At 46.3% G+C, this 27,805-nt stretch overlaps 1 protein-coding gene and 1 pseudogene across 3 annotated transcripts; one reads left to right on the top strand and one right to left on the bottom strand.

Annotated features, from left to right (window-relative positions):
- The first annotated feature begins 5,103 nt into the window (after positions 1–5,103).
- On the top strand, positions 5,104–27,805 carry BSDC1 (BSD domain containing 1). 2 transcript variants are annotated; one of them, XM_081146219.1, is made up of 11 exons: positions 5,104–5,144; positions 5,695–5,755; positions 11,623–11,739; positions 13,432–13,599; positions 16,199–16,253; positions 17,892–18,007; positions 18,436–18,504; positions 18,665–18,743; positions 19,906–20,382; positions 24,741–24,844; positions 26,274–27,805. In XM_081146219.1, the coding sequence occupies exons 1-11, from the start codon at positions 5,119–5,121 to the stop codon at positions 26,304–26,306; spliced, it is 1,305 nt and encodes a 434-aa protein (XP_081002345.1). In that variant the 5' UTR covers positions 5,104–5,118; the 3' UTR covers positions 26,307–27,805. The 2 variants fall into 2 exon arrangements, with proteins under 2 accessions (XP_081002345.1, XP_081002346.1); XM_081146220.1 differs by lacking the exon at positions 5,104–5,144 and adding an exon at positions 5,387–5,428.
- On the bottom strand, positions 15,774–16,151 carry LOC308560614 (ubiquitin-ribosomal protein eL40 fusion protein pseudogene; annotated as a pseudogene). The gene has a single exon. The product of its transcript is annotated as a ubiquitin-ribosomal protein eL40 fusion protein pseudogene (transcript).

Here is a 27,805-nt window from a genome sequence, read left to right as displayed (position 1 = left end):
TTATCTAGCTGGTCCTGCTGCCAAGTCTATCCTGGAATCTCCACAGCAGCAATAGGGCGGTCTTTGGGACCGTCACCTTCGGGGATCATCCCCGGCCCAGCCTAGCCTCTGCACATGCATCCTAGGGCCCCTCCTGTAAAGCCCTTCCTGGAGACAGGGAGCCCGCTTCACTTGAGTGAGTCCACAGCACCACCTGGTGGCAACCGGGCGTCAGGGCTTCCTGGGAGTCAAAGCCAGGAGGACCCTGGGACAGGAATCATCAGCCAAGAGGGGCCAGTAGTACAGGAGGGGGGGATGTGGGTCAAAGGAGGGCCTGAGGGTCAGGGATGGGGCGAATTTATGCATTCATATTTCGCCTAAGAGCTCAAAGAGAGCTTAGCGGTTCCGAGGGCAGTGAGAAACAGTTCCAGAGAGAAAAAGTGACCAATGCCCACAGCCAGGATGAAAATCTACATCTGCTGACTCCCAGTCCAGTATTCTTTCAACCTACCAGCTAATTCCAAAGATGCTTATTCATGCTCTACCAGTCCCAGCATTGTGCTAGGCTCTGCAGGCAGGGGTAAGGGGCTAAGACCATAATAATTACTTCATTGGGGACTTTGTCATGTAATGAATATGTCGGGTGTTTTACTTATTTTACTTAACCCTCATAACAACCAGGGGTCCTATTCCCTTTTTTTGATTTTTTTGGTTTGGTTTTGTTTTTGTTACTCCTCACCCAAGGATATTTTTCCCATTGGTTTTTTAGAGAGAGAGGGAGGGAGGAGAGACATTGATTGGTTGCCTCCGTCATTCATCCAGACTGGAATCAAACCTGTGACCCTTGCCCTAGCTGGTTTGGCTCAGTGGTTAGAGCGTTGGCCCACCGAATGAAGGGTCTCAGGTCCGATTCTGCTCAAGGGCACATACCTCGGTTGCAGGCTCGATCCCCTGCCCCGGTCGGGGTGTGTGCAGGAGGCAACCAATAGATGTGTCTCTCTCACATTGATGTCTCTTCTCTTTCCTTCCCCCCCACTTCTCTTTCTCTCTCTCTCTCTCCCTTCCACTCTCTCTGAAAAGCAATGGAAAAATATCCTAGGAAACACACACAAAACTCCCATGACCTTTCAATCCGAAGATCATTGCTTTAACTACTGAGCTGAACCGGCTAGGGCCTATTCCCATTTTAATGATGAAGACACTAAAGCCAGGGGAAGCTAACTTGCCCAAGGTCACATTGCTCGGAAGTGGCTGAGTTAGGATTTGAATCCAGATGTGCTTGATGTCAATGACCAGAGACAAAGGTCAAGGGGTGGGGAGGACCACAGATCCAAGCAGGAGGTCCCACTCAGTCCACACACACTGAGGACCTCCTGGGCAAGCACTGCACTTGGCCTGGGGGTGGGAGAATGACTAAGGCGAATATATTAAATGGCAGGATGCAGTCCTTGCCAGTCTGCAACTTATCATCTGGGTGGGGAGGCAGGACATGAGGCTGGATGAAGCTAAAACCTGTAGGATGTGCAGAAACTTGATTTTATTACAGTATTGAGTTCAAATCAAAGCTCTGCCATTTCTTAGCTGTGTGACCTTGGGAAAGTCACTCCATCTCTCTGAATCTCTGCTTCTTCAACTCTAAGATGGAGATTAAAATTTGCTCCTACCTCATAGGGCTATTGGGAAGATCACACAAAGTACATTGTGTAAAATGCTCACCTATTTAATGTGGCCCCAGTAGATCTATTAATAGGAGTGCATGGTCCCTTGGTCACGTCACCTTCATAGCACAAGTCATTTCTTTACTCAAAATATCTTTAGTGACTCTCTGTCCATGAATTAGGTTTGAATATTTAGTCCTGCATCCAAGGCTCTCAGGAATATAGATGGTAATAGCCTTACAGCCTCGCCTCCATCTTCTCTTTTCTTAAAAATATATCTTCATTGATTTCAGAGAGAGGAAGGGAGAGAGAGAGAGACATCAGTGATGAGAGAGTCGTCATTGATCGGCTGCCTCCTGCATGCCCCCAACTGGGGATCGAGCCTGCAACCCAGGCATGTGCCCTGACCAGGAATTGAAAGGTGATCTGGATCCTGGGTCAATGCTCAACCGCTGAGCCAAGCCCTGCCAGGCTCTTTTTTCTTTTCATTTTAATCACTCCAACTTGCTCCAAATTAGTCTTGTTTTTGTCCTTACTCTCCTTACATTTGTTTTTGTATTTGCTCAATAAATATTAAGCATCTATTATGTTCCGGGCACTGTTCTAGGTACTAGTGGTAGACAGGTAAACAACACAAACAAAAATTCATGACTTCACGGAGGTCACATTTCAAGTCAAAGGGAGACAGACAATTTTTAAAAAACGTATGGTATGTCAGATGGTGATAAGTTGTGTGGAGGAAAAATAAGCAGGGGAGAGGAATGGGAATGCTGGGGGTACAACTTGCAGTTTTAAATAATGTCGTCAGGGTGGGTAAGATGATATTTGAGTCAAGATTTGAAGGAGGTGAAGGTTTGAAGCACATAGATATCTGGGGTAGGTGCAATCTAAGCAGAGGGAACAGCAAGTTCCCTGAGTGAGGAGAGTGCTGGGAATTTTCAAAGAACATCAAAATGACCAGTATGGCTGGAGCAGAGAAACTAAGGGAGCCAATAGTTCACAGTCATATCAACTATGTAGGTCCTTAAAGGAGATTGTGAGTACTTACTGCCTTTTCCCCAAGTGAAGTAAAACATTAGAAAATTTTGAGCAGAGAAGGGTTGTGATCTTACTTACATATATTTATTTTATTTTTTAAAATATATCTTTATTGATTTCAGAGAGAGGAAGGGAGAGGGAGAGAGAGAGAGAAACATCAATGATGAGAGTCATTGATCAGCTGCCTCCTACATGCCCCCTACTGGGGATCAAGACGGAAACGGGGGCATGTGCCCTGACAGGGAATCGAACTGTGACCTCATAGGTTGATACTCAACTGCTGAGCTAAGCCGGTTGGGCTATTTTTTTTTTTTTTTGGTAAAATATACATAAAATTTAGTTTTAACTATTTTCAAGTGTACAGCTCAGTAGCATTAAATACATTCACATTGTTGTGCAACAATAAGCACCCTCCATCTCTAGAACTTTTTCATCTACCCAAACTTAAATTCTGTATTCATTTTCTCAACCCCCTAGCCCCTGGTAACCATTTTACTTTCTCTCTCTGAATTTGACTACTTTAGGTGCCTCATATAAATGGACTCATGTAATAGTTGTTCTTTTGTGACTGGCTTATTTCACTTGGCATAATGTCTTCAAGGGTCATCCATGTTGTAACATGTCAGAATTTCCTTCCTTTTTAAGACTATATAATATTCCATTGTATTGTACACCATATTTTGTTTTTACATTCACTGTCAATGGATACATGGGTAGCTTCTACCCCTTGGCTACTGTAAATCATGCAGCTATGAACATGGGTGTACAAATATCTGTTTGAGTTCCTGCTTTCAATTCTTTTGAGTATATACCTAGAAGTAGAATTGCTAGATCACACAGTAATTGTTTTTCAGAATCATTACCGTACTATTTCCCACAGCAGCTGTATCATTTTACATTTCCACTGTCTTAAGTTTTTTAAAAGCTTCCTTTCAGAATGAATTAAGACTAAACTATAGGATGGCAAGAGTGGACACAGAGATACCAGTTAAGAGGCTCTTGCCTTTATCCAAATGAGAGATGTTAGTGGCTTGGACCTACATAGTAGCAGTGGAGGTGGTGAGAAGTGACTGGATTCTGGTTTTGTATTGATAGACCCAACTAGATTTGCCAAGGAATTAGCTTTTGAGTATGAAAGAAATGTCTCCCAGGTTTTGGGCTTGAGCAATTGGAGGGATGAAGCTGCCATTTACAGCTTTGGGGAAGTTCGCAGTAAGCTGAGGTGGATACATCAGGAGTTTGGGGGCATGTTAAGTTTAATATGTCTATTATACATCCAAATAGAGATCAAGATCCTGAGGTTGAGAGATGTGTGTGGTGGAGAGAAAAGCTGAGAGTCACCAGTGTATTGATGACATTGAAAATCATAAGACTTGATGAAATCATCTGAATAATTATTATAGACATCGAAAAGAGGAGGGCCAAAGACTGAGACCTGGGACTTTCCAGCCATAGAGGTTGATGAGAAAAGAAAACAGCAAAGAACACTGAGAAGGAGATGCCAGTGAGATAAGAGGAAAGGCAGGCGGGCATGGTGTCCTGGTAGAGGAGTGAAGAAAGTGAAGAAGGAAAGTGATCAACTGTGTTAAATAAGGTGATGATTGTTCAAGTAAGACGAGAATTGACAATTGGCCATTGCTCTTGGCACCCTGTCAAAAGTTATTTCAAAGGGCTGTGGGGAGGCAAAACCCTGACTGAAGTGAGTTCAGGAGAGAACGGGAAGTGAGGGGAACTGGAGACAGTGAGTATAGGGAAGTCTTTCAGGAGATTCGCTGTAAAGGAGTGTAGGGAAATGGTGTAGGGTCCAGAGAGGGTCGGTTTTTGTTTGTTCGCTTGCTTTTAAAATGGTAGAAACAACAGCGTGTATGATGACGGGAATAATCCTGTAACGAGGGAAAAGGGACCGGCGGTGGCGGGGAAGTACTAAAGCTATGCGCTTAAACAGACCAGAGGGATGGGATTTGGTGCAACTGCTGCAGTCCCCCCGCCCCCATTCTCTCCCCTCCCCCACCTCCCTCCTTCCCTCCCCGCTCCCCCCCCCCCAACACCTTCAATCTCCTTTCTCCCGGCAGTCTCTGCGTTTTCCTAACCACGTCGAGTTGTTTAGAGTTGGGCCGCCAAAAGTTGAGGTAACTGAATGTATGTCTTCCGGTATCTTTAGAGCCCCTTTAGGGGCTGGATTTCAGTCACCTCGGAACTTTTCTCCACACACTTCCAAACCCTGGCCCAGAGCCCCGCAGTCTGCGTTTGCTGAATTAGTCCGAAGAGACCCCTAACAGCTACTACGCGGCTGGTTTCATAAAGGGGGGCGGTCCTAGTCCCGCGCCCCAGGATCCTAGGTTCGAGCTCAGGCCCCGCTCGCTCCCGCGGAGATCCCGCTCTCCCTCCCCTCCACCTCCCACCCACAGGCCGACCAACGCCCGTGCGGCCACCGTAGGGGACGATGGCCGATACCCACGAAGATTCAAGGTTGGTGGGGGAGGGGCTAACGCTTGGGGTGGGCCTTAAGACAAAACTGAGGATTGGACCAAGCACTCAGGGGCGGAGTTTAAGGGAGAACTCTGGACAGAGAATGAGCCGAGCTCAAGGAGGCGGAGCCTAATTATAAAGCGGGGCGGAGATTGGGCTGAGGGAGGTGTCCGCTCGAGGATTGGGCCGAGTGCTCCGGGGCGGTGCTTAAGGGGGGCGGTGTCGTGTCGGAAGTCAAAGGTCAGTAAATAGTGGTGATGTCATGCTGGCAAGATGGCGGAAGGGTGAGCCCGTCATCCAGCTCTCGGGAGTTGGGCCCTGAATTCTTCCAGGGTTGGGGTGCTGGGCCAGGGTCTCTGGGGGGAACAGCAGGCCAGCGCGGTGGTGGACGCAGCTGAGAAGGCGGGGTGGAGTCGCAATGTGAGGGGGTGGGGAAGCGGCCTGCGTAGCCTCAGCCCGCGGGGCCACGTCTGAGGGGGAAACTGAGACCCGATCGTTGAGCGGGCAAGAGTCGCACTGAGGGGCTGCCAGATGTGTCTGTATTCCACAGGGAGGACGTGGGATGGTGGAGGAGCTGGCTGCAGCAGAGCTACCAGGCAGTCAAGGAAAAGGTAAGCCGGCCCGGGGCTCTTCCTCTCCCAGGGCCCCGCGCCGCCTCATTGCAACTTGGTCCGAGCGGCCCCACCCGACTTTTGTGGGTGCCAGGCCTCGGGGATGAGAACGACTGTGTCCCTACTTTTAGCTCCTTTCGATCTACGTAAGGACAGACCTCGACTCAGACCAGTGTGACACTAGTCATAGTGAAATAAAGACTGTTTTAAAGGCTGGAGCGACCCTTTCGTAGGAATCCATAGGAAGGAGCAATTTATTCCAGCTCTGGAAATTCACAGCTTCGTAGAAGAGAGAACATTTAACGTAGGTCTTGAAGATAAGGATTCTAGCAATAGAAACTTAATCCTGTAGTCATTTAAATATTAGCATCTATGCCACAGCCAATACGGCAGGGCCAGGTCCTGAGGATACCCATGTTAGCCAAACAGATGCAGTCCTGGGCCCCACAAAGCTCACGCTCTAGTGGGGAAACAGCAGTCCCTGTGCAATGAGTGAGCCTGAGACTTGGCTCTGCCAGCAAAAAATGCCATTGTGTGTCTGTTTCATTCCATGCTGGTCTGTCAAAACCAACTTAAATGAATTCTGGAAAAAGCTAACCACTATTTATCTCAAGCAATTGGGATGAGTCCTGCTTCAGAGCAGAACTCCAGGAGGCTTCTGGCCTCAGTTAAATCAGTCCTCTAGGGGCATTTTTTTCCTCCCCTAGCCTGTATACTCCTCTCAGCTCCAGTCCAGCAAATCTGAGGATGCCCTGAGCTGTTTGTGTTTTGGTGAGGACCAAGAAAGAATTTCACACTGAGGTTTAGTAGAAGAGACCTCCAAGTAACTTGGTTCAATTTACTGAGATCTGACATTAGTTTAGCAAATGTGTTTGAGGGCCTTCTGTGTGTTTCCCTCAAGGTTGGTATGCCATAACTCATGAAAAACAGGTAGTTGATTAGCTTTCCATCTTTGTTCTTAGAGAACTCTCATTTGAAAGTGGGGTAGTGGAGAGTGTAGTTTTCTGTCTTTACAATTCCCCATTCCTAAAGAGAAGACTTAATTTCCCTCTCTTAGCTACTTACTCATATAAACCTGGGCAAGTTATTTAACCTGTCTAGGTCTCAGCTCCTCATCTTTTTTTAATTTTTAAAAAATATATCTTTATTGATTTCAGAGAGAGGAAAGGAGAGGGAGAGAGAGATAGAAACATCAATGATGAGAGAGTCATTGATCAGCTGCCTCCTGCACACCCTCAACTGGGGATCGAGCCCGCTATCCGGGAATGCGCCCTGACCGGGAATCGAACCCTGATCACCTGGATCCTAGGTCGACGCTCAACCGCTGAGCCACACCTGGCCGGGCAACAGCTCCTCATCTTTAAAATAGGAATACTAATACTTACCTGATAGGATTCTTGTCAGGATTACATGATATATAAAGGACTAAGAATAATACTTAGCACACAGTGAGTATGAAATAAGTGTTGGCTATTTTTATTAAGTGCTGAGAGTGATGGGGAAGCCTCTTAAATACCACCAGTCCATTTTTCCTTCCATTTTTTTCTTGGTCGTTCAGTGCTTTCCTGGCCTTCCTTCTTTTCTATCCTGTCTCTAGTTGGACCACTCAGTTTCCAGCACCTTCAATTCTCTTGTACCCCATAGCACACATTGCCCCAACGACTAGAGCTCTGAGATAATGCTATAATCTGCCTTCCTCTGCTTCTTTCTTCTTTCTATAGTGTGTGTGTGTGTGTGTGAGTGTGTGTGAGAGAGAGAGAGAGAGAGAGAGAGCGAGCGAGCAAGAGAGCTTGCCCACAAGACACTGGTAGAGAAAATCACATTGCGCTTTGGCCCTACCACAGATTCCCCAGCCTCATCTGGGCCTAAACACCCCCCAGCAAGCTATTTCAGTCTCTAATTTGCTTCTCCCCTTGTCTGCAGAAACTTTCCCCTAACCTAACTTCCCTCAAGTTCCCTGTTCAACCGCTTCCTCTTTTACTTCAAGGAGACAACCTTAGCTCCTGCTTTTTAAAATTTGAGGTCAACAGCATGATCTCTCTAACTCCCTCTACACCCCTAAAGCCACGACATATAAACTTATCTATACACACACTCAGCTTTACTTACCACTTGCCAAATCCAGTAGGTGTTTTCAGCCCTTATCTTCCTGCACCTTTCTGCTGCATTTGACACTAGTGATCACTCCCTTTTTCTTGAAACTCTACTCCCTTGGCTTTTGTGACATGATTCTCTCTCCGTTCTCCACATGTTTCCCCATCTTTCCTTTCCTGACTGTTTTCAGGAGTTCCTCTTCCTCTACTTGCCTCTTAAAGGTGTGGTGTTTGAGGGGCCTTGTCCTCAGCTCACTACTTTGTTTATAAACTCTTCCTGGGTCAACTCCATGTTAGGGTGACTCAGTCTTTTGCTCTGAGTCTTAGTGTTTGAGAATAGCTCCTTCTGGACAACTATTCCAGGTGTTCCACAGTCACTGCTGATTCTACATGACCAGAGTCATTGTCATCATCCTCTCTATAAACCTGCCCCCCTTCAGCATTTTCCTCTTTGTTGGCAGCACTGCATCTACCCTAGTCACCTAGTTTAGCAGCCAGTGGCTCTTCTTGATTCTATCTTGTTCTCAGTCAATGCATCTATTTAATCACCAAATCCACCCTTTTTGCCTGACTTTTTTTTTTCTTTCCTTTTTTTAAATATATCTTTATTGATTTCAGAGAGAGGAAAGGAGAGGGAGAGAGAGATAGAAACATCAATGATGAGAGAGTCATTGATCAAGCCCGCAATCAGGCATGTGCCTGACCAGGAATCGAACCCCAATCGCCAGGATCCTAGGTCGACGCTCAACCGCTGAGCCACACCCGGCTGGGCATGACATTTCTTTTTTTAAAATATGTTTTTACTGATTTTAGAGAGAAAGGAAGGGAAAGGGAGAGAGAGAGAAACATCAACAGGCTGTCTCCTGCATGCCCCCTACTGGGGGTCGAGCCTGCAACCTGGGCATGTGCCCTGACTGGGAATGGAACTGGTGACCTCTTGGTGCATGCGGTGCTGCTCAACCAAGTGAGCCACACTGGCCAGGGCTGCCTGATAATTCTTGAACCACTCCCATCCTCTCCATCCTTACCAGCACTGTCCTTATTTATATTCTTTTTTTTTTTTAAATATGTCTTTATTGATTTCAGAAAGAGGAAGGGAGAAGGAGAGAGAGAGAAACATCAATGATGAGGGAGTCGTCATTGATCGGCTGCCTTGTGCACACCCCTGAGTGGGGATCAGGTCCGCAGCGGGGGCATGTGCCCTGACCAGGAATCAAACCGTGATCTCCTGGATCCTAGGTGATGCTCAACCACTGAGCCACACCTAGTCGGGCTCCTATTTTTCTATTTTGTTTCCTAGACTGTTGCAACATCCTCCTAACTGGTCGTCTTCCCTATTCTAATCTCATCATCCTTGGACTTATCAGCTCCTGAAATGACCTATTAAAAATGCATATTTCATCATGTCCCACTTCTTTCAAATCTCTGGTGGCTCTCTGTCACCCACAAGGCTGACCAGGCGCTCCATGGTTGCCCTTCTCAACCTCTCCAGCTTTATCTCTCACCACTTCTGCTTTACCTTTTATGTTCATTAGGACTAAAATGCTTGTAGGCCTCAGTAAACCCCATGTTCCACCATGCCCCGGCCTCCTTAGCGGACTCCTGCTCATTCTTTAGGGTGCAGTAGATGCTGCCCTTCACCAGGTCTTTCCAAGCTTCCCATAATACACTGGTCACTGGTCTTTCCTTGCTTATCAGCACTGTTATGTGATCATTTTCCCCAGTAGGCTGTGACTTTCTTAAGGGCAAGCACCATGTTTATTCATATTTGTCCCCTCAGAGCCCACAGTTTAGTGAGGGAGACAACCAGTCATCAAATAATCATACAGATGATTATATAATGAAAACTGCCCCGGTACATGTAAATTTAACAAACAAACATATTTAGAGTACCTACTCCACACTGGGGAAGCATCAGTGAGCAAAAAACATGGGCTCTGTGTACATGGAAATCATAGTTTATGCAGGAAGATGGATATTGAATGGGTAATCATAAAGTATGAGAATGTTAATGTACGGTTCCCTTAGAACACAAAGCAGGGGAGCCAAACTAGTCTGAGGTGGCATCAGGGAAGCTTCTCTAAGGAAGTGACGTTTAAGCATAGATCTGAAGGAGGAATAGGAGTTGGCCAGGTGAGAGGGCTCACTCATTGTGTGTGCTCTCTTTGCTTTGAAGAGTTAGAACTATGTGTCAAGGAGAGGAATAATGTGCTCAGACACCCTGAGGTAGGGAAGGTGCTAGAGGATTTGAGAACATTGAGGAAGGCCAGCTGGAGCTCATTGAGGGGCACGGCAGAAGGGGAAGAATCTGCCAGAGGCAAGATTATAGGGCCTTGCAAGTGAGGGTAAAGATTTTATACTTTCTCATAGGATACTGTGTAACCATCAAAGAATGTACATGGTCTGCTCTGACTTACAAAGCTCCCACTGGTGTCGGGAAGAGAATATAATAAAAGTATCTGATGCAACCTTGGAGGAGTCCGGATTGGCCTGGTCTAAGGTGGTGGCAGTGTGGATGGAGAGAGTTAATAAATAACTCCAATTAAATAGTCCTGAGTCTGATATGGAGGCATAATGCCCACCCCCAGAGAAGCCCCTGGCTGATAGATTACACTGTCCCACTTAAAGACTTCCTAGGCTGATGAAAACTAAGCAGGCCCTTCCCCAAAGAAAACACTACCAGAATACTCAAAAACATGCCAAAATATTGCAGGTGGCTATCCTCGTGTAAAATCAGAGAGCTTGCAAACAAGTACAGAGGTAGCCCAGGAAGGCATCCTTGAGTGGAGGAGGGTGAAGCAAGACAAGGCAAGACTTAAGAGTTGATGCCTGGCCAGTTGGGGGCATGCAGGAGGCAGCCGACCAATGACTATCTCATCATTGACGTTTCTATCTCTCTCTCTTTCCCTCTCCCTTCTCTCTGAAATCAATAAAGATATATTAAAAAAAAAAAAAAAAAAAAAAGTTGAGAGCCTGCTGTCTCGAGCTGGTTCTGGGTGCAAGGTAGGAAAGCAGATTGGTCTAACAGAAGCAAATATCAATTCTGCCCAAAGGAGCTCTATTAACAAATGTTTGGGGCCAAGAAAACCTCAAAGAGAAACCAGTCAAGTATTTCTGTTAACACCCCCTTTGTTGAATGTAAAAATCACACACCTTTTACTGGTATTAAATTGTCAAGAATCACTCATAAAAGCTTTCTAAACTATTATTGTTATTAATGCAACATGTTTATTAAACCTTTCAGACAGATAATTTCACATGCTGCCTCATTTCAACTGAATTTCCCTATAAAAAAAAAAAGTAAAAATAGAAACACTTTCCTTTGATAAAAAAAATCACATACCTTTTCTTCATGTTATTTGACACAAATGTCATGTCTTAAAGCATGTCAAAGCAATGCAACAAAGTCTGTTTTGTTTTTAGCTATATGTGTCCCCTTCCACAGTCTGCTCTTGAGAACCACTGATCTCATCTGTCTCCTTCATTTCATAGGAGACAACTGAGACTAGATGAGAGTTACTCTGACTACATAGCTTGTAAGTGTCTGGGCTGACACTCAGTTCCTGTTTTCAGAGCAGCAGGAAGTTCTTTGCTCTCTGTTGTCAAATACCAAGTCGTGGAATTGGGACAAGTGAGCATTGTTTCTGAGCCTAGGTTTCCCGGGTCACTTGAGTTTTCCATGTGTCTGTCTGGTACCCAAGAAGCATAGGGAACAGGAACAACAAAGGGTGGTGAAGCCAGCTGGCTCTATCATCCCTCTCTGTTTTCCCATAGTCCTCCGAAGCCTTGGAGTTCATGAAGCGGGACCTAACAGAATTCACCCAGGTGGTGCAGCATGACACAGCCTGCACTATTGCAGCCACGGCCAGCGTGGTCAAGGAGAAGCTGTCTGTGAGTACAACCTATATCCTCCAAGTGACTGTCCCTCACAGCCTGACCTGCTCTGGGACCATGGTGGGGGCTCCCAACCTTTCTCCCATTTTTCTTTTATGTGATTGTTTTTCCCCATAAGCCCCCATTTTGAAAGAATTGTGTCTGTCAAGCAAACAAGCTACATATATGTATTAAGTATTAATAAGCTTTTCCACTTCTATATTATTTTAGCAGATGTTTTCCGATTATCAAAGTCATTCATTGTAGATAATTTAGAAAATACAGATAAGTGAAAAAGAAAGTCCTTTTAATATCGCAAAACTACCCTCTAGAAAGGTGTGTCAACTTATATTTTTACTGTCCCTGTTTTTATTAATCAGAGATGTGTAATGGAACCCTCTTGTGAGAAAAGAGTTTGGTTCTGAAGTCAGTGTGTAAGTGAAAATTGTGTATAGTCAGAGATATCCCTGCAAGTCTCAAGTTTCTGATGAAGTACAGTCTACTGGTTTTATATTACAATTTTTCCTTTAGTGTTGGGACAGATTGCAGTTTCTTCATTTGATCACCAGCTGAATCAATTGCCTCGTGACTAGAGGCCATGTTATGAAAAACATGTTTTGGAGTTTTTTAGCCAAGCTTGTTTTGTTGAATGTTGTAAAATACTGTCTGCCTGCCAACCACAGCTACTGATGAGCATGAAAGACAAGTGGTAATCCTGCTGAACTGTGATAAGTCCAGCCAGTGTCAGGGAGAGCACTCGTTTCTTCCATTTGTTTATTCCTTTTTTCATTCAACAAATATGATTGCATACCTGTGCTAACATGTACCAGGCACTGTGATAAGTTCTAGGTTTAAAATGCCTAGGCAGCCTAGTTAGGAATAAATATTATAGTTTTCCATGAGATCTTTAGAGCCTGCTTGCTTGGACTTTCTGACCAGTGTGGCTCAAGTTTGGTGTCCCACTTGTCCTTTCTGTGAAGCCCATACATTGGCCGTCAGGTCATCCTAGGCTTGCCTCGACGCAAGACATTCTGTTCTAATCTGGCCCATATTTCCTCAGCCTTCATAGAAAATATTCTATTTCCTGAGCAATCATGATGATGAAATTTTGATATTACAATATTGCTATTTATGAAATGTTTGCAATGTGCCGGGCATTGTACATGCCTTCTCTCTATCTTTTTTTTTTTTTTGGTGCCGAAACTTGTATGCCTTATCTTTTAATTTCACAGAAGTCCTCTGAAGGAAATATATTTATCTGCATTTTACAGATAAGGAAGCAGAGACTCAAGGAGAGTTTAGGTTTCATAATCAACAAGTAGTAGAGCTGGGATTCAAATTCAAGTTTGGCTCCACAGCTAGTACCTTTCTTATCACATATGTCTTCCCCACTGAATGTCTATGGCATGGCTCCTCTCCTGTCAATTTTTACTCAGTCTGGCTGGCCTTGAAATTTTGATGAAACAGCCAATCAAGGAGCTCAACAGAGGCCTACTGCAACCCTATTCTGCACCCCTATCTGGGGGGTGGGAACCCTGGCTTCCTGTCTCTCCTCCAGCCCCAGAGATGGGATGAGAGGTCATGAGCACTTCCCTGGTCCCCACATACACAGTACACCTTTGCCCCTGGTACTTCACCCCTCCATACCCCATACCCCAGTTTTAGCCTGCTCCTGGGCCACTTGCTTCCTCTGCTGGCTTTTCTTTCCAGACTGAAGGCTCCTCAGGGGCAACGGAGAAAATGAAGAAGGGTTTGTCTGACTTCCTTGGGGTGATCTCCGACACCTTTGCTCCCTCACCAGACAAAACCATCGACTGTGATGTCATCACCCTGATGGGCACGCCCTCTGGCACAGCTGAGCCCTATGATGGCACCAAGGTACTCACTAGTGGCTTCCTCTGTAGTTGCCTAACAGCACTGGGCTCTACTTCCCATATGGACTCATAGAAGCAATACGTGTTCAGGCTAAAAAATAAACATACGTATATAACTAAATTGGAAAATACTGATAAGCAAGAAGATAATTATTTCTAAACCCACAATCCCATCACTCAAAAAAGAACCCCTGATTTATGGTCAGTGTATAGCCTGCCATTTCTTTCTTTTGGTTTTTGTTTTTTAAAGAAGAGAGAGCTACAAAGAGAGTGCAGAGGGGTCCCTTCCAACCTATTTGTTGTTGTTTTTTTAATTGATTTGAGAGAGAGAGAGAAAGACAGATGCATTGGTTTGTTCAGCTTATTTATGTATTCATTGATTGATTCTTGTATGTGCCTCACCAGGGATAGGACCCACAACTTTGGTATACCAGGACGATGCCCTAACCAACTGAGCAACCCTGCCAGTTTCTTGTTGTTTACAAACATGGGTAAAGATAGTTCAAGGGTTTTTCTTTTTAACAAAAAAAGCACTTTATACGTGCAATTTTGTTACCTGCTTTTGAAAAATTTACAGTAAACTTAGCACCTTTCCTAATCAGGAGAGGGAGAGAGATAGAAACATCAGTGATGAGAGAGTCATTGATCAGCTGCCTCCTGCATACCCCCGACTGGGAATCGAGCCGGCAACCCGGGCATGTGCCCTGACAGGGAATCGAACCCCGATCGCCTGAATCCTAGGTCAGTGCTCAACCGCTGAGCCACGCCCGGCTGCGCATCACCATCATTTTTAATGTCTTTAAATTCTTGCAAGTGAATATAGCATGATTTATTTAGTCATTTCCCTGTGTTGCACATTTGGACTCCTTTCAGCTTTCAACCATAATAAGGAATGCTGTAGGGAGCACCTTTACAGGCATGATCTTCTCCACTTTGGGGTTATTTAAGACTAATTTCCAACAGGAATACATGTACGGGAGGAGGATGTCTATGTTTCTGCTGCATTTTATTTTCTCATCATTACTTCTTGGATTTCATGGAGTATTTTCTCCTAAATTCACGTGGTGTCATAGCAGTTTGGCCTCCTTTGTAGCATTTTACCACACTGAATTTCCATTCCAAACATACTGATTTTTCAAGCGTGTTTTTAACACTAGAATTCGCACCACCACTTAGTGGAATTTAAGTGGAATTGTGAAAAATTTTAAATTACTGGATTTTAAATTATAGCAGTGAATTACCGAAACCACTTGCTGAAATTCTGATACAGCCAGGTAGCCTATGCTTCACGTAGTGCTGAGGAAGGAAGGTGGGGCTTTCTGTTAACTAGCTAAAGTTTGCCACCTCTGTGTCCCTAATTGGAGCACAGCTTACAGTTCACTTGGCAGACGGCTGTGAAATTAAGAGATTCTTGATGAATGGTTTTAATTTAGGGAAGTTATATTATTTCAAAACCTACCCGTAAATTTGGACTTTATTAATATTTTTGCATTAGCATTTTTCAAATTTCACATAATTCAAAAGGATTTTATACATATAATTTTCTAGCCTGTTTACACTGTATTTTCTTAGTTCCTGGGGATGGAATACTGGGTAAAAGATCATTTTCTCAGAGCCCCAGTTTTGGACTCGTCTCAGCACTCCATTCCCTAGCCTTAGTATTAATTGACAGGTGCCCTGTGGGTATGGTATCCAACAGAGAAGAAGCTGGGCTGTGGTTGAATGGGTACTCTGGCAGAGAGGGGGTGCTTTCTTTGCCAGCATCCCAGAATTTGTGTTCTCTTTTCTATGTGGTTTTTTTTTTTTTAATCCTCACCCAAGGATATTTTTTCCATTGCTTTGAAAAGGAGGGAGGGAGGGAGGGAAGGGGGAGAGAGAGAGAGAAACATTGATATGAGAGAGACACATTGATTGTTTGCCTCCCACACGTGCCCCAACCAGGGCTAGAGATTGAGCCTGCAACCGAGGTATGTCCCCTTGGCCAGAATCAAACTCGGGACTCTACAGTCCATGGGTTGATGCTCTAACCACTGAGCAAAACCTGCTAGGGCTCTTTTCTGTTTTTTGTGGGCTTTTTTACTGTTCCAGTCAACAAAAGGGAAATTTTATTGAGGCCTCAGGACCATGGGGTTCAGGCAGAAGGCAGCCCTGTGGGCTCGAGGAGGTGGTGTAGGGGCCTTATTTAACTTTCTTCTTGGGGTGCAGGTTGTGGGCGCACTTCTTGTGGCAGTTGACAGTGTGGGGGTGTAGGTGGGTATAACACTTGTGACAGATCATCTTGTCGCAGTTGTACTTCTGGGAGAGCTGGCGGAGGGAGGGCTGAATGATGCCACCCTGCAGATGAAGTACCAAGTGCAGGGTGGACTCTTTCTGAATGTTGTAGTCTGAGAGAGTGCAGCCATCCTCCAGAAGTTTGCCCAAAAAAATCAGACACTGTTGTTCATGTGGGATGCCCTCCTCGTCTTGGATTTTAGCTTTGACGTTCTCAGTGGTATCACTGGGTTTAGTCTCGAGGGTGAAAGTCTTGCCAGTCAGAGTCTTCACAGAGATCTGCATCTCTGAGAAAAGTCATCTCATTGAAAAGTCTTTTCTGTTTCTTATAGGCTCGTCTCTATAGCCTGCAGTCAGATCCGGCAACCTACTGCAATGAACCAGATGGTGAGGGGGTAGCTGTGAGGGGCGGGTTTGCAGGGCAGGGAGACCAAGGGCATCTGGGTTGTGTTCCCTGTTTGTCTCTGGTAGCAGTCGCCAAGCACCCCCTGTATAGAGGGACCAGAGTGGGGCTAGTGTGTACCTTAGATTTGGTGGCATGGGTTGATGGTCCCTTTTCCTACCTGAACCTGGGCTGTCTTCATCCCTGTCTGCAAAGGCTTGACCCTCTCCTTCTCCCTCTCCTTCATCCTCAGCTCTGGCTCCTTCCCAGCCTTGCTGCCCTTCCTATTTGCTAACCCCCTGTGGTACAGCAAGCCCCAGGCTGGGAACTGGAGGTCAGAAATGAGTCAGACCCTCAACCTGGTCCAGACCTCCAGGAACCGGCTGCTAGAGGGAAACAGGAAATGGTGAATAAAGCAAAGATAATAGATTTGGAGTGACTGCTTTTACAGTGGCAGTGGGAACCCAGAGGGGGATAGTGCCCAACACAGCCTGGGAGCAGAGGATGTGACACTTGAATTGAGGTTTTAAGGATGAATTAGCAGTAAACTAATTTTACCTTTAGAGTGGGGGGTGGGTGTTTAAGCAGAAAGTCCAGAAAGAAGAGGGCGTACCTAGGCATTTGGGAAGGCTGGGTTAAAGGGTGCCTGTGAGGGAGTGAAAGCAGTGAGAGCTTCGGTAGGAGCCAGATTGGAATGCTTTGGGTGTCAGACTAAGCAGTTTGAATTTTGTCCTAAAATGCTCAGTAGTGCTTCTTAACATTTTTTTTAAAATCAGAAAGGTCTTTAAAAATCTGCTGAAAATGACAAGCCCTCTCTCCACAAGATTTAATATGCAAAATGGGAATTCTTTGACCCTTTGAAGCCCATCTTTGGACCCTAGCTTTAAAAGCCTTCCAGTAGAGACCTATTGAAGGGTTTTGAGGCCTGAAGTAGTCAGATTTTACATTTTATAAAAGGGCCCTGGGCAGTGTAGTGAAGGATGAAATAGAGGGAGAGACAGAAGATGGGAAGACCAGTTAGGAGGCTTGTTAGCATTCCTCACGTTACAGGTAGGGCCAGAACCTAGGAGGTGGCAGGAGGAATGAAGAGGAAAGTGTGCATGTCTAGGAGGGTCCCCAGGTCTCCATTGGATCACTGGGTGGGTCAGGTTGGGCAGGAAAGAAAATGAGTTGGGTTTGCAGCACCTGTGCAAGTGGACGTGTCCAAGGGATACTTGGACTCCTGGATCTGGAGGGCTTCAAGAAGAGAGCAGGTGCTCCCAGGGTCAGAAACTGGATTGGCTACATGAGGGAGGACAGAAGTAGCCATTGAACCTGGCAACATGAGTCCCTGGTGACCTGAGAATAGCTATTTCAGAGAGAAGATTCAGTGCCCAAGTGCAGCAGGCTAAAAAGTGAGCAGGCATGGCAGGGAATGGAGTCTGCAACCCCTCCTGGAGGTCACTTAGGTGCTGCACCGTGATATCAGTGAGGTTCACCCACCCCTTCACCCTGCCTTACCCCCCACCTTGGGCCAAATGACTTTGAAAAAAACTTGATGCTTTCTTCATTGTCCATGTCCAGTCTTAGGTGTGTTTCCTGTAGGCCCAGTGTTCTTTTCCCCAGACCCAGGGAACTGACCATCAGTGTCTGTTCCTCTACAGGGCCTCCGGAATTATTTGATGCCTGGCTTTCCCAGTTCTGCTTGGAGGAGAAGAAGGGGGAGATCTCCGAGCTCCTTGTAGGCAGCCCCTCCATCCGGGCCCTCTACACCAAGATGGTGAGGGCCCAGCCAGCAGGACCTCGGCCAGCTCCCAGCTCAAGGTGTTGGGAGGTGGGAGGGACATGTCCTGCATCATCTCAGAGTCATCTGGCTTAGAGAGCAGTGGGAGACCCTGTAGAGCCAAACCAGCTAGTTCCTGAGCCAAGAACCTGCACAGGGAAAATTGATTTGCCAGGTTTCTGGCCATCTTGGTGAGAAATGGAAGGGCTGGCAAAGCCTTGTGGAATTTCTTTTCTCCCTCCTGGGCCAAGCTAGGCCAGGAAGGTAGCAGGAGTAGGATGTGGGGTGGAAGTGCTCTGATAATCACTGCTCAGCCTCTTACTGTGTTTGAAATCCAGAGTGGTTAGAACTGGTTGATAAGGCTGGGGATGCAGATCCCACACAACCACTCCAGAAGTCTCATCCCTGCTGTCCCCTCCCTCCAGGTACCAGCAGCTGTTTCCCATTCAGAATTCTGGCATCGGTATTTTTATAAAGTTCATCAACTAGAGCAGGTATGCTGGCCTAGCCTGGGGGAGTACTCCACTCAGCCATGGGGGAAGTGGGTTGGGTTTTGTTGAGGGAAGAAGGGGTGCCAAGAGTTCTGGGGTCAGGACCAGGGTCTGGGAAGAGGGTGCTCTGACTGCTCCTGGCTATTTGCTCCCTCATATTTAGGAACAGGCCCGGAGGGATGCCCTGAAGCAGCGGGCAGAACAAAGCATCTCTGAGGAGCCTGGATGGGAGGAGGAAGAAGGTAAGAAGTATTGAGAGGTGATGGGCAGGTAACAGGTCCTGCCTGTGGGGGACTGTATGGGCCATTCTCTCCGAAGCCTGGAGAGGCGTGGCACCCCAGGGAAGAGTAAGGAATGAGTACAGTGTGTATGCGTGCTGAGGATAGGCTGAGCCGACAAGATGTTTCCCAAGACTGGTGGGATCCTAGGTTTAGATACGGAAAGCACGTGTCAGTTGCAGCAGATTCCCCTGCCAGCCATGGACCAGCTACAGAGTCACCTGGGATGCTTGTTGAAATCCCAGAGCCCCTTATCCCCCCCTGAAGATTCTGTGGCTGTGTGTGTGTGTGTGTGTGTGTGTGTGTGTGTGTGTGTGTGTGTGTGTGTGTGTGTGTGTGTGAATTGATTTTTGGAGGAAGAGGGAGGGAGAGAGGGAGAGGGAGAGAGAGAAACATCTATCAGCTGCCTCCTGCACACACCCTGACTGGGAATCAAACCCACAACCTTTTGGTATACAGGATGATGCTCCAACAAACTGAGGCACACTGGCCAGTGCCAAACTTGTATGTAACAAGCTCCCCTGGTAATGTTAATGCCCAGCCAGACTTGGGAACCACTGGCTTAGGAAGGGAGCTAAGCATCCTCTATGGCAGCTCAGCTTAGGACAGCGTGTTGGAGCCACCTGCATGATATAAACACTTTTATCAAGTGCTTATATTATATGCCCAACCTGTACTAAGAGTTTTATATGTGTGGTCATTACTACGACTCCATTATCCCTCTTTTACGAATGAGGCAGGTAAGTTAAAGAAAAGCTAAGCGCCTTGCCCAAGATCACACATGTAGAATGTAGCAGAGCTTGACCTGATCTCAAAACCGACTGACAGAAAAGATAAAAGAAAAAGAAAACTTATTAAGTCTTGGTTTTCTAATGTATACCTTCTTGGGCTGCATTTCTGGATGTCTAGGGCCCATCAGATATGTGCTCAGCCTCAAGGGTAGGAGAGACTTTGACAGGGAGAGTCTGCAAAAAAGCTTGGTGGAGAGGAGTGAGGGAACTGGCACCCTTTAGTCTTGAGAGGAAACTGTAGAGGGAACCTGAGGCCTGGCTTCACAGAGCTCCAAGGTTGTCCCGCAGCTGACCAGGGCACATAGCCCACTTTCCCTGCTTTTCTCTCTCTACAGAGGAGCTTGTTGGCATTTCATCCACATCTCCAAAAGAGGCAAAGGTTCCTGTGACCAAAATTTGCACATCTCTTGGAGAACCTGGCCCCCGGAGCCCCTGTGAAGAGAACCTGGTAATCCCAGTAGAGCCTCCAACAGAGGTGACCCCGTCAGAGAGCAGTGAGAGCATCTCCCCCGTGACACAGATTGCCAAACCTGCCACCACACCTGAGGCACCAGTGCTGCCCAAGGACCTGTCCCAAAAGCTTCTAGAGGCATCTTTGGAGGAACAGAACCTGGCTGTGGATGTGGGCGAGACTGGACCCCCGCCCCCACCTCAGTCCAAGCCCCACACCTTTGCTGGCCGCTCCAGTGGCCCAGAGCCCAGGCCTCCAGCCAGAGTAGAGACTCTCAGGGAGGAGGTGCTCACAGACTTACGGGTGTTTGAGCTGAACTCGGACAGTGGGAAGTCTACACCCTCCAACAATGGAAAAAAAGGTAAGTCAAGGCCAGAGCCCAGGGAGTGTGTGGGGCGGGGCAGGTGAGAGTCGACACCTCACAAGGAAGGTTTGTCTCCATGCCCCTTGTGAGGATCCTAGGAACAGATGTCCTTTATTTGTGATACTAATGATGATGACAGCTGCTATGTATTAATTACCCTATTCCATCAATTCTAAGATACACTGATTCTCAAAAATAAGGATGCATCTTACAATTGTTAGAGTCTTAGAGTCAACAAAATAAGATTTATGTCATGTCCTGTGCTAGGTTTGTAACATTGCCTTTAATTTCTCACATCTTACAACCCAGTAAGGTAATACTGATGAGGAAAGTGAGTTCAGAAATGTTAAGTAACTTGCAGTGTTTAGCTTGCATGTTAAATTTGCATGGCCGGAAGCGGCAAGCCCAGATTTAGACCCAGGTCTGTCTGACGTGAAGCCCATGCCCTTACCTACCTACCACACTGTACCGATTTCTATCCTTTTTGACAATTTAACCTTATTCTGGGGTGGGTATTCCTGTGACACTGATGTCAGGGGTCTTCTTTCCTGGGTGACCTTAGAAAAGTCATTTAGCTTCCCTAAGCCTTCATTAATTATTATGAAATATAGAAACAAAATTTACATGTACATTTAAAAAAGAATAAAGTTAACACTCATGAACTTTCTTTGAGCCAGCTTAAGTAATAAGCTTTAGTTTCTTATCTGTGTAACGGAATTTTAGTTTGGAGACTCTTTGACTTTATGTCAAGGAGGAACCTCCCGAACTCCGAGATTAAAGGACAATTGTAGCTCTGTTGTCAATTTTTTTGCCACATTCAAAATACCTCCTTAGAGGTAGCTAGTTGTCAGCAAGACCTTCCCTCAACTCCTCACACACATGTATCCTGTGTTTGCCAGCATCTGGTACCAGTTAGCCACAAAGCTTGCCCATCTGGTGGGTGCTGGCCTGCTGGCACAGTGAGGGACTGGTTTGCTGCAGCGGGTGGGAAATGGCCCCCACCACACCCTACCCTGCTCCTTAATGGAAACTACAGGGTTTCTAGTTTCCAACACAGTGCTTTCCTTCTGACTGCTTCAGTGAGGTCATCCATTGAGCTCCTACCTATTCTTTATGAGACACTGAGGAGGGAGGGGCAGAAGCTGCAGTCTTTATGATGAAACATGAAGCAATGTGGGACAAACTTGTATTGGAGAAGGTCAAAGAAAGAAGGAACTTCTCGGCGTCCGCGAGTGTTTCACTGAGGAGACAGGCGTTGTATAGGAGAGTTGGAGAGTTTGGGGCAGGTGCGGGGAAATAGTCCAGGCTGAATGGGCTTACAAAGTCCATGTAGCAGAGGGCATGGGGCACATTGAAGGGGTGGTGACCAAAGCCCACTTTTCTGTATTGTCTCCTAGGAGAGGGAGGAACAAGAAGGGTGAATGGATTGGCTCAGAAATAGAACTTAAGAACTTAAGCTGAATTTAGAAGGTTGGACTTAGTGCCACAAAGCAGCAGGGCATGCTGCTTATATGCCCAACCTATACTAAGAGCCTTACATGTGGAGGCTCTGGGTTCAAATCCCAATTTGCTCATAAGCCATGTGACTTCAGAAAAGTTACTGATCTCTAAGCCTGGGTTTACTCCTATATAAACCGGGGGTAATTGTTCCATGATAGGTGCTCAACCGGGAGAAATTTGAGTAGAGCCCTGCTTTGGAGAAATGCTGATGATAATAAGAGGTGCTGTTCTCTGAGCACTTTCTATATGTTTATATAGCTCTGTGCTAAGCACAATATGCATAATCACGCAATCTTCACAAAAGCCCTGTGAGATCTGTGCAGTTCTCCCCGTTTTTCACTAGTAGGAAACAGATCAATCACTTACCTGATAAGTTTTTAGAAAAGTATGAACTATTCCTTTAGGAGAGTGGATGAGTAGGTGATGGACCCAACAGGCAGTATGTGGTTGCTGGGTGCATGGTACTAAGGGCCCATTTGAGGTAGTGGTCATGAATTTTGAGACACTGGTCAGCACTTTTGCACTTTTTTCCAGCCGCATTCAGTTGCTCAGGTGCAGACACAGAGCAGATGGAGATTGGATTTAACCAGGGTTTAAGTTTAGCCAGGTGAAATCAGTGGAGGAAAAGAAGAGAGTCCAAGTACATGCAAGCAGTGAGCAGAGTGATGGCTCTCAGAATCTGAGCTGGACAAGAGAGGGAATAGCAGTGAAACAATTGGAGGGTTAAAGAATTATAGGTTCCATTTGGAATCAGAATAGAGAGCTTGATCAGAAAAAATGAGTGGTGGGTGGAAGAGGCTGGACAAAATGAAATTATGGGGAAAATGCAGCAAAAGCTCTTAACCGCTCTTTCTACTGTCTCTGAAGTACTCGGGGATTCAGGAAAGGAGGGGCTGGGGATTTGATGCAGAAGACCCACCAGAACTAGTTGTAGTCAGTGAGGGGAAGCCAGGTTCTTGTACTAGGGTAGGACAGTGGGAACAGAATAGAGGGAGTAAACCTTAAAAGGAAGTATGGAGACTTAGAGGCAGAGTGACTCCTTTCCCTCTTATGTTCACTTCCTAAGATGACATGAGGGAAGCTTGGTCTCTGGGTGCAGCAGTCTCTCTTGGGGTCTAGCCACAGAGTCTACCAGGTCCCAAGGCAATCCCCATCATTGCAGAGCTGCTTCCCACCTGAGGTTAGTAATCAAAAAACAGAAAAACTCTGTCACGAAGTCTAAAATAATTGTTGCAAAGATGAGCTTCCTGCCTCATGCACAATGTAATGGAGATCTTAGTACTCTTCTTGGGTGACAGGACCAGATGGTGGGACAAGGCATATGGCAGAGCCCAGGGTAACATCTCTGCCACTCAAAGCCTCTATTTTCTCATGTGTAAATCAGGACTGTAAATACCTACCCTAGAGGGTGGGTGTGAAGTGCACCAAAAAGTTTAGCTGATATTCTGTGTTCTACCCCCAGAAGGGTTTACCCTAACATTTAATCCTTAAGAAGAGAGTTTCAAATCCCTAGAGGGCAACCTGAGGTTAGGGAAACCTCTTGTGGCCACAGCCACAGATCTTAAGTGACAAACCGGCCAGGAGTCTGGCTTCTACCCCACAGGAAGCCCTCACTGTCAGATAGCCAGGTGCGTGCCACCAGTGTCCTGAAAGCACAGGGAGACTTAGATACGGAGTCAGAAGTATTGGGTCTTGGTTGCAGATCAGCCCCTGACTAGCTGTGGGACCACATGCAACATTACTTAACTTTGAGAACAGTCCTTTAAGGACTCCATTTGTTAAATATCCACTATATACATATGTTACAGGCACTTTACATTGGCATCTCTAATGTTAATACTGTTGTGTATCAAACTGCAGGCTCTGGTCTACACAGAATCATCCAGGTCCTGCAGAATTCTGGCCCATCACCTGGATCTGCTGAGTCTGAATGAGGAGGGTGGGGAGGCAGGAGTATATATTCTAATAAGCTACTCCAGTGTGGGTCTTTGCAAAGAGGGTGGTTTTATCCTTATTTTTTAAATAGACTGAAGTCACTTGGAGTATATAAGAAAATAAAACAAATCTCCTGCCTGCACTTGGGGAGCTTTCATTCTAACTCCTGTATTATTAGACAGTAAACATTAAACCTGATGATATATGCTAGAAAATGATAAAACAATGGAGAAAAAGAACAACTGGAGCAGAGTGAGGGGGGATAGGTTGCAGTTTAAAAGGATGGTTAGGGTAGACCATATTTAGATGGAGAGATTTCAACAAAGGTGTACAGGAAGTGAGGAGGTTGGCCTGTGGATATCTGAGAGTTCCAGGTACAGGGAACAGCCCATGCAAAGACCCTAAGGTGGAACTGTGCCTGGTGTGTTTCAGTGTAGGTAGAAGAAAGAGGAAGAGGTTCATTGTTTATTTGTTCTGAAAGATATTTTGTGGCTTCCAGGGAACCTGTGAACCAAAGTGCTTCTCTGCTATTCAGTAACTTGCTTTTCCTCACATAATAATATAGTTTAATACTATTTGTCATGTATATAAATGTTCTACAGCCTAACCTTTAAAAGCCACATAATGTTCCATTACATCACTACACCATTTATGTTTGTAATTCCTTTATCATTGGGTTTTCAGACCTTTTTTAAGTTTTCATCACTATAGCAGCAGTACAGTGAACATTCTTTTGGCTAAATTTTTTACTGAATCTAGGATTTTTTAGATTCCTAGAAGTGGGAAGTGAGCTAGAGTGAGAGCAGAAGGCAAAGACCTTTGGTGTGTATTTGTCAGGTCCTTTTAAAGAGTGCCGTTATCCCCAGCTATGACCTCTTCACATACCCCTTCCTGACTTTCACACTGGATTATGGTTCTAGGCTCAAGCACGGACATCAGCGAGGATTGGGAGAAGGACTTTGACTTGGACATGACTGAAGAAGAAGTGCAGATGGCTCTTTCCAAAGTAGATGCCTCGGGTGAGGTGAGTGGACCTGGTTGGCCACAGGGAAGCAAACCCAGTGATCCCAGGGTCTGAGACCTCTCCCCACCAAGCCCAACTATCCCCTCAGAGTGGATCCCTGTGCCTATCTGAGGTGGCAGGCTTCAGGAAAGAGAGCTAAGACCTCCCACTCAGGCCCTGAGCAGTTGTCATCGGCAGGCTCTGCTTCCCCAGTTCCGGGATGGATGAATGGCAGAATTCTTGACATTAGCTCTGTATCAAAATCACCAAGGAACTATTAAAAAATACAGATGTCAAACCCTGCTCCAGATTTCCTGACTCATGGTCCCCTGGTGTGGGACCTGAGCAGATTTATAAATCTAGTTTTGGAGACAAAAGGCAGTGTGATCTAGGACTAATCACTTAACCTAAAACATGAAATTGATCATTAGAAACTTCTAAGCTGTGGTAGACAATGCATTTCAACACATAAGGCATAGTGCCTGGGACATGGAGCACTAGGAGATGGTACTGAAACCACAAGATACAGTACAGCTATAAGCTCAGAGGCCTGGTCCTCTTCACTACTTAAAATAAAAATGGGTCATTTTGAATGAGAGGTTGGGAAAAAAGCTCTCATAGCTAGTAAGTGATGGGACTGAGGCTCCAGCCCAGGCAGATGCTTCAAGTCAGTGTTACTTCTGCTGCCCATCATGTGGCTTATGCACCTGCTAAAGAGGTGAACAGATTAGAGGCACAGAGAGGGCTTTGTCTTTCATATCGGGAAACTGAAGCCTGAGAGGAGGCACTGACCTATACGAAAGCATTTTGCACCTATGACCTCATTATACCCAAGGCAGAGAAGGCCCTGGTGCCCTATCATGCTATGGAGCCTTCATGGCTCTTGTGTTTTTGCAGCCCTCTTTTAAAACCTGACATACAGTCTCCCTGAGCAGAGTTATTCTGTAACCCGTCATAGCAGGGATCCCGCAGGCAGCAGGGAAGACTTCAGCCGAGGACTACAGTGCTGGAGCCCCTAGTGAAGACCCTGTGAGCACCTTTAGTCCAGGGCCATGCTTGCTTGTAATTATAGTGCCACTCTCAAGCTCTCTTCCTCTCTGAGCCATCTTCTTAGCTGCTCAGCAGGAAACAACTTTCCCTTAAGGAATTGGCTGACATGGTTCCTGTGGGCAGGGCATCCCCCTTGTGGAGTCCTGTGTTGGTTGGTGGAAGCATTTCCTTTGCGCCTGGAATGATCAGAGCAGCAGACTCACCCCTTAGGCAGAGGGCAGCTCTGCTCCCCAGACACATTCCTTAAGACTAGTAGTTCACTCTATGGGCAGTGTATGACCGGGGCGGGAGGTGTATCTGGAAATGGAGGCAGCAAGGGGAGCTTGGGTCTGTCTGGGCTCAGTTGACTTAGAGGAATAAATTGGTGTTTGTGCTCTCCATTATCCCCTCCCTTTTGCAGCTGGAAGATGTAGAGTGGGAGGACTGGGAATGAGGGGAGCCAGAACAAGCAGCTCCTCCTCCCACAGCACCTCCCATTTCCCTCGATCGTCTCAGCCCAGCCCTGGAAGACACTGACCAAGAATGGCCCCCAAATGGCCTCTGTCAACCAGAGCTCTAGGCACAGATTCTGAGTTGCTCCTTGCTGGCCCTGTGGGCCTCTGCTCATATCTGGAAAGGGGCTCACAAAATCCAAACCAAGAACCCTGACTTGTGCCAACCATAGGATGACCTAAGGGGGAGGAAAACTACCCCCTCACCCACCGGAAGAGCCTACATTTCAATGCTGAATACCCACTGTTCCTGGGGACTCTCGCTGGAAGTCCCAAGGGATAGCTCCATCCCTTCTGCCTATGTGGACAGAAGCTAAACCACCAGTCTTGGAAGAAACCAAGTGAACACACTGTCCACCCATAAGCAGGCAAGGAACACCATGCCACCTGCCCTTGGGTAGACAAGGGTGTCAAACACATTTTGGTTCCTATTCCAGTGGGTAAGAGACATTTGACTCTGGGAAATAAGCCTCTCTTGGGAATCTCCCCTTCCAGGCATTTCCCTTTCCTGGAAAGGTTCCTTGTCGTTCAGAATCTAGAGACCAAACTCTAATTTCCCACCTCCTTTCATCCAGCCCAGGCTGGTATGTCCCCAATGCCTTTCCCGGGGCTTCTTCATGTCAGATGCACCCAAGTCCTTAGCCCAGCTGTGCCACCTGCAAGACTCTGCTCTTGCTTTTCTTATCCTCCCCAAGAAGGGAGGGGCCCCTTCAGGCCCTTCTGTGCGTTGCCTGGCAGGGTACCTTGTCCAGCCAGCTACCCACCTCAGTTCACCTGGATCTTAGGACACAAGCCAGCTCACAAGCGGTACAGAGCAGTGATCAAAGCTGACTACTTAAAACTCCGATAAGCCCAATTTCTCTGCCTCAACCCTTCTGCTCCTTGAAGGGATATGCTGGGGTGAATTCTTGAGACTCTCATCAAGCGTCTGAAAAAGCCCTTCCTGAAGGCAGACCCAGTCTTTGTGGCTCTTACCCTCCACTCTGCTAAAGCTGCACCTCTCTTGGGGGAATGAGGGGCTGTAGGAATCCCTGGAGACCCTGGTGCTTCACCATGCTGCTCTGGCATTCTAGTACATAGTCTGGCGTGTTCACCAATGATTTATTGGGATTGTGACAGGGATGCCAGGAGAGGTGGTCACTTCCACTTCAGATTTCAATGAGGGGGTGGGATGGAGAGAATGCTGAATCTTTTTGATGGGATGGGGTTTTTCTCTTTGTAATTATTTCTTTAGTTTAATCTTTTGGTTGTTTGTGCAATATTATATATTTTAAATTATAATGCATCTCCCCAGAGTATTTTGTAGCTGGGAAAAGAAAAACAGGAAGAAAAAAAAGATTCTAACAGCTGTTAGTTTTGTAATTAAAAAAGAAGAAAAAAGAACTTTGCCCTGAACCTTTTCCAGACTTGCCGTTAACAGCATTAAAGAGATTGGACAGAA

This window comes from Miniopterus schreibersii (assembly GCF_964146895.1).
Source record: "Miniopterus schreibersii genome assembly, chromosome: 8".
NCBI lineage: Eukaryota > Metazoa > Chordata > Mammalia > Chiroptera > Miniopteridae > Miniopterus > Miniopterus schreibersii.
This window is presented reverse-complemented; position numbering and strand designations above follow the sequence as displayed.